Below are 14330 nucleotides of genomic sequence, written 5' to 3' on the forward strand. Positions count from 1 at the left end.
TTATAGCCCTCTTTGATACTAATAAAACAAATTTACTTTTTTTTCCATCGGAAGAGTTGGGAGTGGGTACCATGTGGTCTATTGCTTTTCTTCTCACGCTATTGCGGAAGTTTGACCTTTTATTTACGTGCTTTATGTTACCGCGATATTTTGTTGTAGTAAAGTTGCGAATTTGCTTTTGGCAGGTTTTGCCTCTCCCGCCATTACGGTACACCTTTTAGAGTCACAAAGAGGGTTTACTGTTCGCGGTAAGACTTTATACATTTCGCATGAGACAGCCCATTTCTGGTTGCGGGCTTTATGACTCTCTTATTAGATATAAACGTGTCTGAGTGAACCAACAAAGAGTGATAAATATATATGGCAGCAAACGCTACATCGTCGCTACTTTTATTACGAAAACGTATAAATAAAAGTGTGGCTGTCGCGAAAACCGAAAAATTGTAATACGGCTAGAGGGCAAATATAAGAGAAACCACTCAAGCGTAACGGTTCGTGTAGAGTGGGTATTATCGAATTAGTGGATGACGCACCGAGGCAAGTCGCAATAATCGCCGTTCCGATCTTCGAGACAGCCTCCGACCGCCGAGAAATAAAACAAATATTGCTTTTACGTTGCGATTGTAAATCAAAATTAACGGCCTTAATATAGCGAAGCAGAGCATGGCTGTAAGCCCCCCGCTATGAAATATGCTCGCCGCCCGCCGCTCACAGTTAAAAATGGGATTAACCCTTGATGGAAATAGTGCTAGTTGTAAGTAATTTTGCGAGAAATGTGGAAGTTTTAATCTCATTTGTGTCGGATACTTAGCAGTTAATTTACTTAGCACATAATTAACTTACCTCCGATTTCCCTTTAGATACGCATTGTGCCACGTTGCTGGGCTCCAAATTTATTGAATCTCTCTGAAAACAAAAAGGTAGGTACTATTAAACTTTCTGAATTTCAAATGTTCCAGTTTACGTAGGATATTATACATATTTACGATGCCTTATAATTTGGAATTATGTTTTTGAAGTGCACTCTAAAAGCCAATAACTTTGTACTTAATATTTTTATGTTACAACTTACTTCGCAGTGTGATGCGCTGATGTTATTCATATTCAGCCGATACAACCGGTCCCTGAAAAAAACATACCATAAGAAAAACATAAAAGGAACGTTGTAAAACTCTTTTAACTTGGGCTATTTGAATGGAAAAGTTTAGTCAATTTACTGCGGACTAGAGGGGATACATTACAAAGTTGCGTAAAAGTTACCATAACGTTTATATAGAAGAATCGTTTTATAGCTCAAAATGCTGCTGTATTATTCCCCGAACAAAATTAGTTGCCTTCGTGACACACACGATTGACCTATATCACCTCTTTTTATTGGATCACCAGTATAGTTTGACCCTTCTGTTTCCACTGAAAGTTTATGTGGTGGGCTTCGTTTGGTTAAAACTATGAAGTGCCAGGGGTCAAGCCTGACTGGTTGATGGTTAACCGTAGTCAAGCAAAGGTAAAGTTGATACGGTGGCACACTCGTAAAAATAGCTATTTGATTGTATTGGACCGATTGGTTTTTGTTTTGTGCCGAGAAAATGATAGATACGTGTACATTTGAATTGAGGGATCAAAATAAATCTAATTTGATTTTTTTGATGGAATAATGTATTTTTTATATTAGATTTAACGCCTTAGGTTTGTATCATAGCGTAGCGGGTCTTATTTTTCTCTATTCTATCCGAGATTCAATTCCCGTGAAATTCTAAAGAATAGCTTGTATTTGTAGAAGTAATTGCACCTTTCGCACCTTTTTTATAAAGTTAAAAAGGGTCCGGATGCTCATTGTAGCTAATTTGCGTGACCTATGCCCAGGGGGACTAAATTGTACCTGTGTTTTTTTTACTTTAAAGGTCAAACCTGTTACGTTTACGCATGCTACGCATACGCATTTTTGTGCTTTTTTGTATGTGATTGTTTGTTTAAAGATAATTTACTACTGAGTCTTTTAATCATGAGATCTTCACACAAAATGACAAACTCACTTATGCATAATATTACTTAAGATTAGCAAAATAACAAAAATGTATACTTACATAGCGCCCACATAGAGGGCATCCCTTTTGGAGTCCACGAAGAAGGTTCGGTAGTACAGCGTGCCACACGAGAATTCGCGAACATGGTCTGAAAAGATGGAAATAAACGTAAGTACATGAATTTGTAGAATATTTTAGTAGTTTGTTTGTAAGGGAATAAATACGAATTTAATTATTTTAAAATCGTAGACGTATTCATTATAACTTAAAACTGCTAGAAAATAGTTTATTATATATTTTTTTGAAAATGACTTTTGCTATGCGAAACTTATATTTCAACTATTTTATTCGAAGAAAACGCTATTTAACTATACGTAACAATAAATTTCTTCGTAAATTAATAAAAAAGTGCTGAACAATTTCGGTATTCACTCGTCACAATGTATCTACCTTTACATATAATTTGAATGAAACCAGTGAGCAAGAAAAATCAAGCGCAAATACCTTTTCATATTAGTTACATTTAATAAAAAGTCTTATAAGAACACGCTTAAGTAATATTTTTAAACACAAAGAACATCAAAGGGCTATTGAAAAGAGGTCGCATGTTTACAGATACATCTCGACTATTTGAGATACCTAACTTCAAAGGTATATATTGTTGACGGGATTTTTTTCCACGCAAGTTAAAATATATTTTGAATAATATGATTTATGACACGTTTTTAATAAATTTATTTTAGTTTCTTTTTTAATCCTAACTAAATACATCACGAAATTTCTCTTGGTATTAAAGAAAATGGACGTGTTAAAGTTGGCCTGAAGTTAATAATACAAAATCTAAGTGTTGTCACTTATTTTCGAAAAATGCACTTTTGAATGTTCTAGCATAGTTTATACTGCCGCGCCGCTCTGCCATCTTACTAACTGACGTAATATTTCTACCCAAGCTTTTCACGCGCTATTTTTAAACGAAACTCGTGTCAATACGTAAAACGTTTCTAAAAACTGACATGTCAGTGAAAATCGTTTGGTAGAAAACTTCCGTGTGTTCAAGTATTTTCACCGGGAGGTGTACGTTATACGTCCATGACTTCCTAGAATATATTTTTCACGAAGTCAGCTGTCCTGTCTACTCGGCTATGCAAGTTTTGATCCCCGAACGAACATCGTCGATGGAGCTCGTACTGTGTTTATTTCGAAATTTTTCACTATACAACCCCTAGCGAATATGAAAACATGATGTACATAGTGGCGTGCGTAGGTAATTATATTATAGAATATTAGATAAAACCGACTTCCCAAAACACTAAAAAGCCAAAAAATATCGGCCTAGAAGTCGGTGTCTAATCAAGGATGTGCCTAAGTTAATTTTGCCACCGACTTCTAGGCCGATGCACCTAAAATTAGTTATTTTTTGGCTTTTTAGTGTTTTGAGAAGTCGGTTTAATTTTTTTGTAAAAAAGTTTTTTATTTACAGCTTTTCAGTGATACAAATAGCTGTCACTATCATCTCATCAATACAAATATTTTAAGCCCAAATACGAGGTATTTTACATATTCAGTTGTCGAGTTCCCTCGATCTTCTCTGGTCTTCATCATCAGGTCAGCTCCAAACCTTCGCTGTTGCAAAGATCTCGTCAATACAAATATTATAAGCCCAAATACGAGGTAGTTTACATATTCAGCTGTCGAGTTCCCTCGACCCTCTCTGGTGTCCATCATCAGGTCAGCTCCAAACCTTCACTGTTAAATAGTGCTTTCAGGCATTTATCTGAGTGTCAACTTTTTACCCTATGTTTGCCTACAATTTTCGAAGGTTGCTCTCGATTTCTCAGGGGTTCCATCATCAGATCCTGACCTGATGACTATGGGACCATCTGGCAGCTATTCCGCGTCGAACAAAAAAAGAATCACGTAAATCGGTCAATAAACCTCGGCGTAATCGATGTACATACATAGAAAAAAAAAAAAAAAACATACCGGCCGAATTGATAACCTCCTCCTTTTTGGGAAGTCGGTTAAAAAGAAAGAGTGACAGAATTATTATTAAGGACAAACACGAGATACTAATACAAAATTCTATTATCCAGACACTCGCAAATACAATACCGAACAAAAAAATACCAAGACAGCCTAGAATACCTTTTAACGAAACCCGATACGCAATTTGAGCATATAAAAACACAAACTGATGTCTACAGAATAATGTAAGTGGAGCTATAAAGACTTGACATTACGTAGATCCGTCGAAATGTAGTTTGAATTGGAAAGGCGACATCGTAGGGAATCGGCAGGTGCGAGAGAATTCAGGAATCAGTATTGCTTGCAGACGAGACGCCGCTGGGACACCATGTGGGTCCTGTTGTTACAGCAATTTGCATATGCTGTGAGATGTAAGTCTCCCGTCTGACATTTATTGTTATTTAGTTGACTGCGGATACTGGAATGGTTGACTGAATATTTTTAATTAATTTGACGTTCAATTGGTAAACCATGGCAATGACAAACAAGAAGAATTTATCGAAAGCCATGACTTAATCAGAGTTAGTTTTTATTGAGCACCAACAGAGTCCTAAATAAGAAAACCACAGCTAATTACTTCAAACTCAAGTTTCTCTGTCAAGACTCTGTTGGTGTTCAAACAAAGATTATTTTAAAACATTGCATCCAAGTAATCTTCCAACGAACATCCAAGTAATCTTCCAATAAAGACGGAGTCAGCTGACTGAACTGGATGCACGTACAGAAATGGTTATAATGGCAGTCTGAACATCTTATAAATGTATTCGTTTTTATAGCCCCGTAATACCAGACGTTTCAAGAATGTCATCGCCCATTAAATGTAGTTACACTTGCTGTTGGTTTTGAGTTTATGCTGTCATACATTTTTATAATATTGAGTGGTAATATTTAGTTCGATTCTTGAGCTGGCAACGTTGATTGTCCAGATTCTATTTACAGCAGCCATTGTTATACCTTATATACTTTGAAGTACAATATGTATTTTCTCATAATATTATTCCTGTTTCCACATGTCTTGATTCTCACCTTAGAAGTAAAGGAAAAAGAATATCCAGACACATGTCATCACAAAGACTGCGGGCATAAACTACGGGGACCTAAAACGTTACCCTGAGGAACTCCACTAAAAGTTTATTGTCATCCTACGTAGGATCGACTGATGAAAAATGCACTGGCTTTGAATATGTGATTCTTATAGGAGACGCAATGAAAGATAGGACGACAACCGCTGTCGAGGTATGAAATATGTAGAGTTTAGTGTCGAACCGAGAATATTCACGTACAGCTCGAGTTTCAGCGAAGAGATGATCTACACGTTAGCTTACGAAGTCTGAGCTAGTTTGTACAATGTATTATGTTTGCTGGAGATTTTATGTTTTTATTTTAGATCGTTGTCAGGGCTTAAAGATGATACTTGAAAAATGTATCAAAGTTTAAACATGGCTTACGTCTAGTAACTTTTTTTAAAGTCTAGAAGAATTATTGGTATTTAATTGCCCATTCAACTTAACCATCAATATTGAGGTCACTGAAAATCAACGATTTATTAGAGCAATTACAATAACTAGTCGAGGTCGCGGGTAATAAGCAAAACTATAATTAGTGCGGGCCTCCACCGTATCAAGATCTTACTGAGCTAAAACCGACACGCGACTTGTTTGAACGGCAACACGACAACAAACCCAGATCTGATAATAAGAACCAGCCTTTTGTTACTACTAGATTATTTTTTCCTTTAATTAGAGGTTTATTTAATAATACGATATGGTAAATACTTACTACATTCCTTAATCTTTAGTTATGAGTTTATGAGCTTATCGAAGTGGAATTAAAATAAGCACGCTTTAGAATTTTATGGTCGGTCTTTCTTGAAGCTTATTGTTTGGTTTTCCTTAATTTTTTATTACAATGATTAGGTTTACGAATTTTACGACTGTCGAAATGGTTAGGAAATAATTAAAATGAAATCGCTCATAAGCTTAATAATGGCTAGTTTTTATTGCACATAAAAATCTTTTAAAAATCGCTTTAATTATATTGTGCTAACGTTCCCATTTAATGTAACAAACCACTATTTGAAAAGCAGTAAAATTTTAATAATTTCCTATTTAGGATTTCTGCGGTTTCGTAGTCTGAACGCGACTTCATAGTGGTAATTGTTTTATCGCATGAGCACCGTTACACTGGTCAGGTGAGGGCGACCGCGGGGGTGAGGCGCGGCGCGGGGAGGGCTGCGACATGCTTCCTCACAGCTGGAACTCTTAGGAAGAAAGTTATAATAAACCCGCGCACGTTTCAAAGATCCTATCACACGACGTTATTTTGGTCAAGGGTAGTTTGAGCAAACAACATGCTTTGTATTTTATGGATACTGTAATTTGTATGGGAAAACACCCTCGTTTTCATTGTATTTAGGCTACTGATACAGTTTAATGTCCTTTATGAACAGGTTCGAAACAATAGAGATAACATTTAGTTCGACATCATAACATACCCGATTTCATTGTTTCGTTATTTGCTTGTTTTCCATAACAATATTCCGTACATTTACAATCAATCAAAACAAATACCTTGTAAATAACTCATACATCAGTGGTATTAAATCGTGACAATACGTAATAGGGCAGACTTTCGTACGGTAAGCAAAGCGTTCGCCATCGTTTCATTTGATGGATTACATGGCGATTACGGTCGACAGGAAATCCGCGTATTTTTCATTTGGCAATTGTGCGGTCTGATATCAAAATATCGTTATACACGGCACCGATTAGATTAACGGCACACAATTGGCTTACATGGAAACTTTGGCCCATTAGCTTTCTGTTATACCTATTCCGTGGATTGGATTAATTCAGAACGCGCCCCGCGGGTGTTTGTTTCGTGTCGTTATCGCTCCTGTCTTTAACAATAACGTGAGCACTTTGTTTGTTTAATATTTTGACATGTTGAATTAAACGATTATTAATGTATGTTTGTTGATACCCGATACGATTACTTGGAAAAATAATATGTTATTATGAAAAGGAGTAAACAAAACACTTGTTATATTTTCCAGACAAAACACCTTAATATGATTTGCGAGAATTTTTCGTGCTAACTAAATGGTACTAAGTCCCATGTACAGGAGGGGACTAAATGAACTTGCTTAAGATATGATATTTCAGTCACGATCATAGTGGAATACTCTGTTACTGGCGTCGGCAAGTCGAAGTAAGTTAACAGAGTTAATCGCAACACGTGTATAGATAATGTGCCGAATGAATTTTGGATACACGATGTATATAGCAAAGAGAGGGAGAGACAGAAATTAATATGAATGTATATGTAAGTATATTACAGTAAACCGTGTGCGTTTATCAGCTTGATTATCGTTTAGACAGGTTTATTCTCAATGAGGTTAAGGTAAGAAGATTTCATTAGATTTAGAAAAACAATCTAGGGTTCTAATTCTATTTTATTTTAGAAACGTTGGGGACAAAAGGTCGTTTAAAAATACAAATTAAAATGTGGCTTGTGTCTGAACAAAATTGTTCAAAGGCATAATTTCAAAAATAACTAGCACAACAACCCTAATCTTTTTAATTAGTTTGATAAAAGTATTATGAAATTAGTTTTACAAATTAAAAAGGCTGTTTATATTACAAACAGTTGTTGTAAACTAAAACAATAATATGTAGTTACTAAAACAATATAAAAAATGCTTGTTTTTTTATTAAAAAAGGTTTAACTTATTTATGACACGTGTGTGTTGAAAAACAAAATGATACAGAGTACATTTATGATTCTCAAACATTTATAACAATATGGACACCCAGCTTGTATCTTGAGTCTTCTATTTAGTTAATGAAGACGCTGCAAAAATATATAAAGGAGTCATAACCAACTTTTAATATCGGCTACATAAAACAGGCCATCTTTCCACGCCACTAGCTAGTTCATCCCTTAAAATTTTTAATACGTTATTAAAGTTGAAAATGTATTTAAAATATTAATAACAGTAAACCAACGATAGAGGTCCAGGGCCGGACTCAGTGGCTATTAAAAGAGTGTCATAAAGTTCGTCCAGTTATCTAGCAGGAGTCGTAATAAAGTATTAACGGGACTTCATCTCATCTCATCTCTACTTACCAACTTATTTTTGTGAAACAGTCTCAATTTTTTCTTTTGTTTATTTTGCCTGTACCTTTGCATTACAAGTCGTTGTATTGTAAGTCGTTTAATATTTAAATTTGTTGTTAGCTCGCGATTAAATCAAAGATTAAAAAGTAATGAGTTGAGTTATCAAGCTTTTATGACAGCGATTGCCTTTTTTGTTGCGTTTACAAGATAAGCGACATGAATGACAATGAGGTCGCGTACTTATAACCCATTTAGCTTTGGACAGAATATTGTACAGTTAATGTAACACAGAGATGCTTTTAGAAATAGGTAAAGAACATAAACCATTCTTGTGGTTATGGCAAGTAATGTAAGTTACATAAAATAAACTATCTTTAAAACTAAATATAGTATAAGAAAATAACAGATTCATAATAGAAAATATTTATCTTTCAGTGAAATTCGTGCAACAGATTACCTCATCACATTCTGTTTTATAACTCCATCCGTTGATTAACAGAAAACACGTAGCATCTAAAAGAGATGCCATCTACAAAATCCTTTACTACAGCAATCTTTTTGTTGAAAAAGGTTCGGAACTTTCGAAACAGGAAAACGACGCAAAATTGTTTTCTAAAAAAGCTAACAATATCGTAAACATTCACCGACTATGTTAGGGAAAACTTTAGTAGTTTAAAAGCGAGTATTATACGCTTTTCGCTTCAAGTATCAAAGTTGTGTGCTGTCGTCACATCGAATTTATACAAAAAGATGTTGAAAATGATGAAAAAACTACGAGCTCACATTGTTCAATAAAATAAAGGCTTTAAAATTTTTAGAAGGAGGAAAAATTCTGTCATTGTAATCCTTTTACCTTTCGTCGTAGACACGAAAAGGCTCTCCCGATGGTGCGGACTAATTCCGAATGCACCTCCAATCGTAAAAGAAGTCGTAAAGAAGCGAGTCTCCCCTCGAACCGATGCACGGGAATCAGGGAAAAATAGTTGATTTCTTATTGGCTTCCACCCAGACTCAGATTGAAAATTCGCCATAAAGACATTGGGACACGCCTGGCCGGATTAAAGGGGGAAACTAATAAAGAAAACTTTTGCGACACCGTATTTTTACCAAACGCGCACCTAAAACTTCTCAGCCTTTATTAGGTTCGCGTTGGTAATTTAGAAAACGCTCTGCGGTGTTACTGGCGCTTTTTCCTAAAACTGCGATAAAACGGATATCTAGTTTCTATTATAGCTTTGTGGAGTTGATTAAGTTTTTTTTCAATCTACACGAATTTAATATAAGCTTTTATTTCAAAAGAAAACTTATTCACTCTCAGGAACGGACATTTAAAAATGCATTTTAACGTTAGCCGAGTTTTAGCGCATGTATGTATATATCAGATAGCTTTCAGAGTCTGATAAAAATGAATTCGCAGTTGAGAGCAGCAAAAATTATGAAATACGGCGGCGCGACGACACATAGGATGAAAGTAGTGACACCAGAGACGAGATAATAAAGACAAAACACGGCAATAAACATGTTCTGAAAACATGTCAGCACTTCGAATAGGAAACAAGATAATGTGTTTTTCATTTACATAAATTATCACACGGCGAAACAGCGTCTATCCGAAGCGGGCGACGCTAACCACCTTCCAGGGATGCTTATTTACGCAACGCGTCGGGATCACCCATTGGGATTAATTTACTTGAGGCTTTTAAGGATAAATGAAACCAGCTTCAGCTGGAGTAAATTTAATTGTCTTTAATAAAAACTGCCGAGGAGCAAGTCATACTAAAATATACGAAGCATTTAGCTCATTGTGCAATGAAAAAATACGTCAGCTTCAGGGGGAAAGTAGTAAATTTGGCCATAGCGCTGTAGGTACATAATTTCACACACGCCTCGACTCATCGTTTGGCGAAATATTAAGGTGTATAAAATTTTATTACTAACATTACCCCCTTACCCTGTTCTCCGTATAAACATTTTGTGTCGCGTCTCCCCCTCGAGCCGAGCGCGGTGCAACTTTCGCCTTTGCCTTACTTCCCTCTAATGCCACATTTGTGTCTTAATAACGAATGGTATTATGTTACGAACGTTCGTATTGTTTGATTTTCAATCTCTTGAGATTGCAGATTTCCTTTGCTCCGCTAATGGCCCGTGTCGGAGAAATGGAACATTTGAAACACTATATCCGAGGCTGGAGTTTTATTGCGTATTATTTAAACTGCTTATTGATTATTGAGCTCGTGAAACGTTGAATCCGATTCATTTTTAATATTGCCCTGCTTTGTACGCTGAACTGAAAAAAAGTTATTGCATTATGAAGTCAAATGAGATGTTTATTTTCATTGCACTCGATGAAAGCGGCAGTTTAAACAAATTGGCACGAAAGTATTTGCTTTCCCGCGAGCTATTTTCATATTGTCTACAATCCGTGTTCAATTTGCAGGTTGTGTGGAAATGCAGTTTAATTTAATGGAAGATTAATGATGTTATAAGTAAGTTCAGAATATCGTAACGCGTGTGCAGAGAGCGAGCGCGGTTGATAGAATCGAGTTGGGTAATCGTCGGCAATCTCGGTGAAGCACGCGCACCGCCCCTACTTTATCTCGGCAGTTCGTCGAGGCATCACGCTGCTTATTGATATCACCGGTGTACTCTATGGATGTCCCGATATTGCTACCTGTTTGTCTTACATCTGCTATATTGACTATCACCGCAGCTTTGTTGGGAATACTTTTTTCTTATTGCTCCTTTCGTAAGAATTCATTGGAACGGGACGCGCTCGGGTACAACTATTGGTTTTATTGTCGTTTGAACGAATAGGGGTTCCTTTCCAATATGTCAACTTGAATCGGTTTGTTTCATACGCCACTGATTTGTATCACAGGAATGTACGTATACCTACCGGGTGAATTAAGTGAGAGAAAATATGCTATTTCGTATCCTTTAACAGCAAAACGGTAACCAATGTATTTCCCTTAGTAACATTTTATTTATTCCTAAAGTTGTTTGCTTGTAATTTGTTAGGCACTCGTTTTATATACAGAGAAAATGTTTTCTGAGAATTCAGCGCTGTCGAAAAATAATTTACATAAAATCTTAAGCAAACGCAGTAAATTGGGTAAACTTCAATCATAGGATTCCGAAATCTTCGACTCGGACCTATTTCCCTGGCAGCACTTCAGTAAAAATTAAAACTCCAGAAATAGGTTCCAAATCTGGATATTTATTCAGGGTTTATCGGACTGTATTTCTTCGCGCGCAAGAGCAGACAAAACATTAGTGACATGCTCACACTAAAGGGATTTATAAAAAATAAATATTTTAATGTTAACCGATGATAGCCCCTAGCAGGTAAATCTTTGCACCTTTTCTACGCGCGGTTCACAAGAAATATTCGGGGCTATCCACCGCGTGGAATCCTATTGCAATTTATGCTCATTGAACTGGAAAAAGTATATGGGGAGGCTAAGGTCGGCGTCGATTCTTTTATTGCCACACGAAATCAATAAGAAGCGTGACGTGGCAACTGTTTTCGAGGACCGTTTCGTGTAATGAAACTCATAAAATCATACTCACGTCTGGTCACGTGATCAGTTCGTACTGGGACACGATATAAATCATTGACTTATTGTCTCTTGCGAGCAAGTTCAATCGAATCAGGTCCCGTCGTTCCTAGTATAAACAATTATTCTGAATACATTATTGAAGCATCACTTGGATGCTGTGCAATAAGTCACGAGGTTCCCTAGGGAGGTCGTGGCTACCACTCCTACATGGGAGTAATTGAAAATTGAAATTTGTTTAGGACTGTACCGGACTCGTAATTTGATTTAGGCGACGGTTCTCGCGCAATCGGGAAGCAATAACAATAAATATAACCACTAGAGGTGAATCTCTGCGTTCAATCCCACGTTCAGTGCCTTGTTGCGATTTTGTTACTAACATTCAATTGCTACGCGGGTGTCACGTAGGGGAATTAATTTTGTAAAGAGCACTGCTCGAGTGTGAAGAAACCGCCGCATGTATTATTTCTGGTTCACTTGTTTCTTGCACACACCTGATGAAGTTCACAAATTCACATCTATTTCACAAGTAATACCTTCATACGTTTCAAAATAGTTATGAAATGGACGAACATTTCTGCCTGACAAGTTTTGCTGCTAATCCTTAATTTCGGTAATATTTTCATTACCTACAAAAATGTTGCATACATAGGTACACGTCAAGCAAAGTAAACAAAAGTATCGTCCACCTATAAATTGAAGGCTCTATTCCACCCTTACATTCTGCCCTATGCTTTGGGAGTAATACGGTAGTTTCCAACGAGTCAAATTCATTACTTTTATTTAACTGTCAAAAACTGTCACTTTCTTTGCAATATGTATGTAAGCGCAACATATGACGTCACAGATTTTTCACATCAAACTGGATTCTTATTTAGCTTATATTATCAATAAAAAAATTTAATCAATTATTCCATCAAAACGATAAATGGAAGTGACATTATTTTTAGATGCTTCACTAAATGAATATGACAACGTAATTTATTTTTGACCTAGTCATCCACCCAATTCTTCGCCGAAGACAGCCCAAAGCGCACATAACTCTACCGAATATAATGCATCCCGAACCGAGCCATAAAGTGCATGCTTCAGTGTACCACGTTGTGAATTTATATGCTGGTACTAATATAAGAGGCATTAGGTGCCATAAGCCAGCCCTCCTCAGGAGTATTAAACATTCGAGGCTAGTGTGAAGTTAAAATTGCCAACAGTGTCCCGACCAAAGTTGGGCTAATAGATGGAATTTTATATTGGTTTGAAGTACACATAATAATGTTTTTATATGTACTTGTAAAAAATATATACACTAACACTTAATATAATCAAATTGTTATACCGTCTGCAAGACCTAGGTGGTTCAATAAAATAATTTATAGCGACACATTGACGAATGAATACAATATCGGATTCTATTTTTATCCCACACATAATATGAATGTTAGCCTTTGAATACGGATTCCCTCGTCGAACGTTACCCAGCCGTGAGGCGCGCTTTGACAGAAACAAAAGTGTGCGCACGTGAACACCCCATATTGGCAATATCCAAGAAATTTCGCCAATACTACAGAGAGATACTAGCATTATTAGCTAGGGGTTGCTTAGTTCTAAGGCCCCCTCGCTATCACTCACCTATCCGTATCAGTGGCTAGGGGGGCTCGGAGCCTCCACACGACTAATCACAGAGGATGTGGCATAGACGCGCTATGCATATTTATTATTGCCTCCGACGAATTCTCACTGTTTCGTTCGATACGAGCGGAGCGTGGATGTTTTTCATTTGCTCCAGTTATTTATTTAGCGAGGGCCCCAGGTACACGTAAGGGCTTAATGTTTGATGAGCTCAGATTCGACCTCCTTAATTTCTATGCTCATCCACTTCGTATTAGATCGGAGTTCGATCACGTCTTGCGGTTGTTTGTTTTCCACACGAGATAAGTGAATCAAATTCGGTTCGATTAATCGATATAATGAATGGTATGTATAGCTTCGCGAATTACTCGATATTTGGAAAATCATCGAGGTATTAGGGAACATGTTCGCAATAGCAATGCTCGCTAATGAATTATGTAGCCGAAATCGGAAAATTTACAGGGCTGCGAGCGAATATGAGCGATATTACGACCGCAACAAACAATTAGCGTCCGAGCGAGGCGAGCGAACACCGGCTTATAAAACACGGTTACACGCCCTGCAGTAATTAAAACTTCTCTAGCGAAAAGAAAATCCAATAAAAAATAATTATCTCCGCTATCGTTAACATTGTGATGTGTGAGATGAATACAATTAAGACCAAAAAAGTGTAAGGTGTATTATTTAGAGTGTTGCCCTCGAATTAAATTCCTGACGAATGTTAATGTTTAACCAGGGAATTCTTGTACACTTTAATAGGGGGAGGTCGGGTTAATTAAATGGGCTGGGGGTTCATTTTCATAAAATTATTTGATCTTAGCCCAACACGAAGCCAATTGGTCGCGATTCATTCGCTGGGATGGCAGACTTTAATTTCATTTTTGCGTTGTGAAGATTTTAGTGGAATTGAGGTCTGGAGCTATCGTTCGGCTTTATTCGTTGGAAAACTACATAAACACAAGTTTACCGTTGTCTG

General features: G+C 36.7%; 1 protein-coding gene across 5 annotated transcripts in view; it reads right to left on the reverse strand.

Moving 5' to 3' along the window:
- Nucleotides 1-14330, reverse strand: part of LOC110384536 (semaphorin-2A) — a 284393-nt gene that overhangs the window by 39105 nt on the left and 230958 nt on the right. For all 5 annotated transcript variants that reach the window (XM_049844508.2, XM_021345848.3, XM_049844507.2 and 2 more), the window contains 3 exons: nucleotides 2085-2172; nucleotides 1073-1124; nucleotides 844-906 (listed from right to left, as the gene is read on the reverse strand). In XM_049844508.2, the coding sequence (XP_049700465.1) occupies nucleotides 844-906; nucleotides 1073-1124; nucleotides 2085-2172 (203 nt within the window). The remainder of the gene's footprint in view (nucleotides 1-843; nucleotides 907-1072; nucleotides 1125-2084; nucleotides 2173-14330) is intronic.

Source organism: Helicoverpa armigera, chromosome 16 (genome assembly GCF_030705265.1).
Source record: "Helicoverpa armigera isolate CAAS_96S chromosome 16, ASM3070526v1, whole genome shotgun sequence".
In the NCBI taxonomy this organism is placed as follows: Eukaryota; Metazoa; Arthropoda; class Insecta; order Lepidoptera; family Noctuidae; genus Helicoverpa; species Helicoverpa armigera.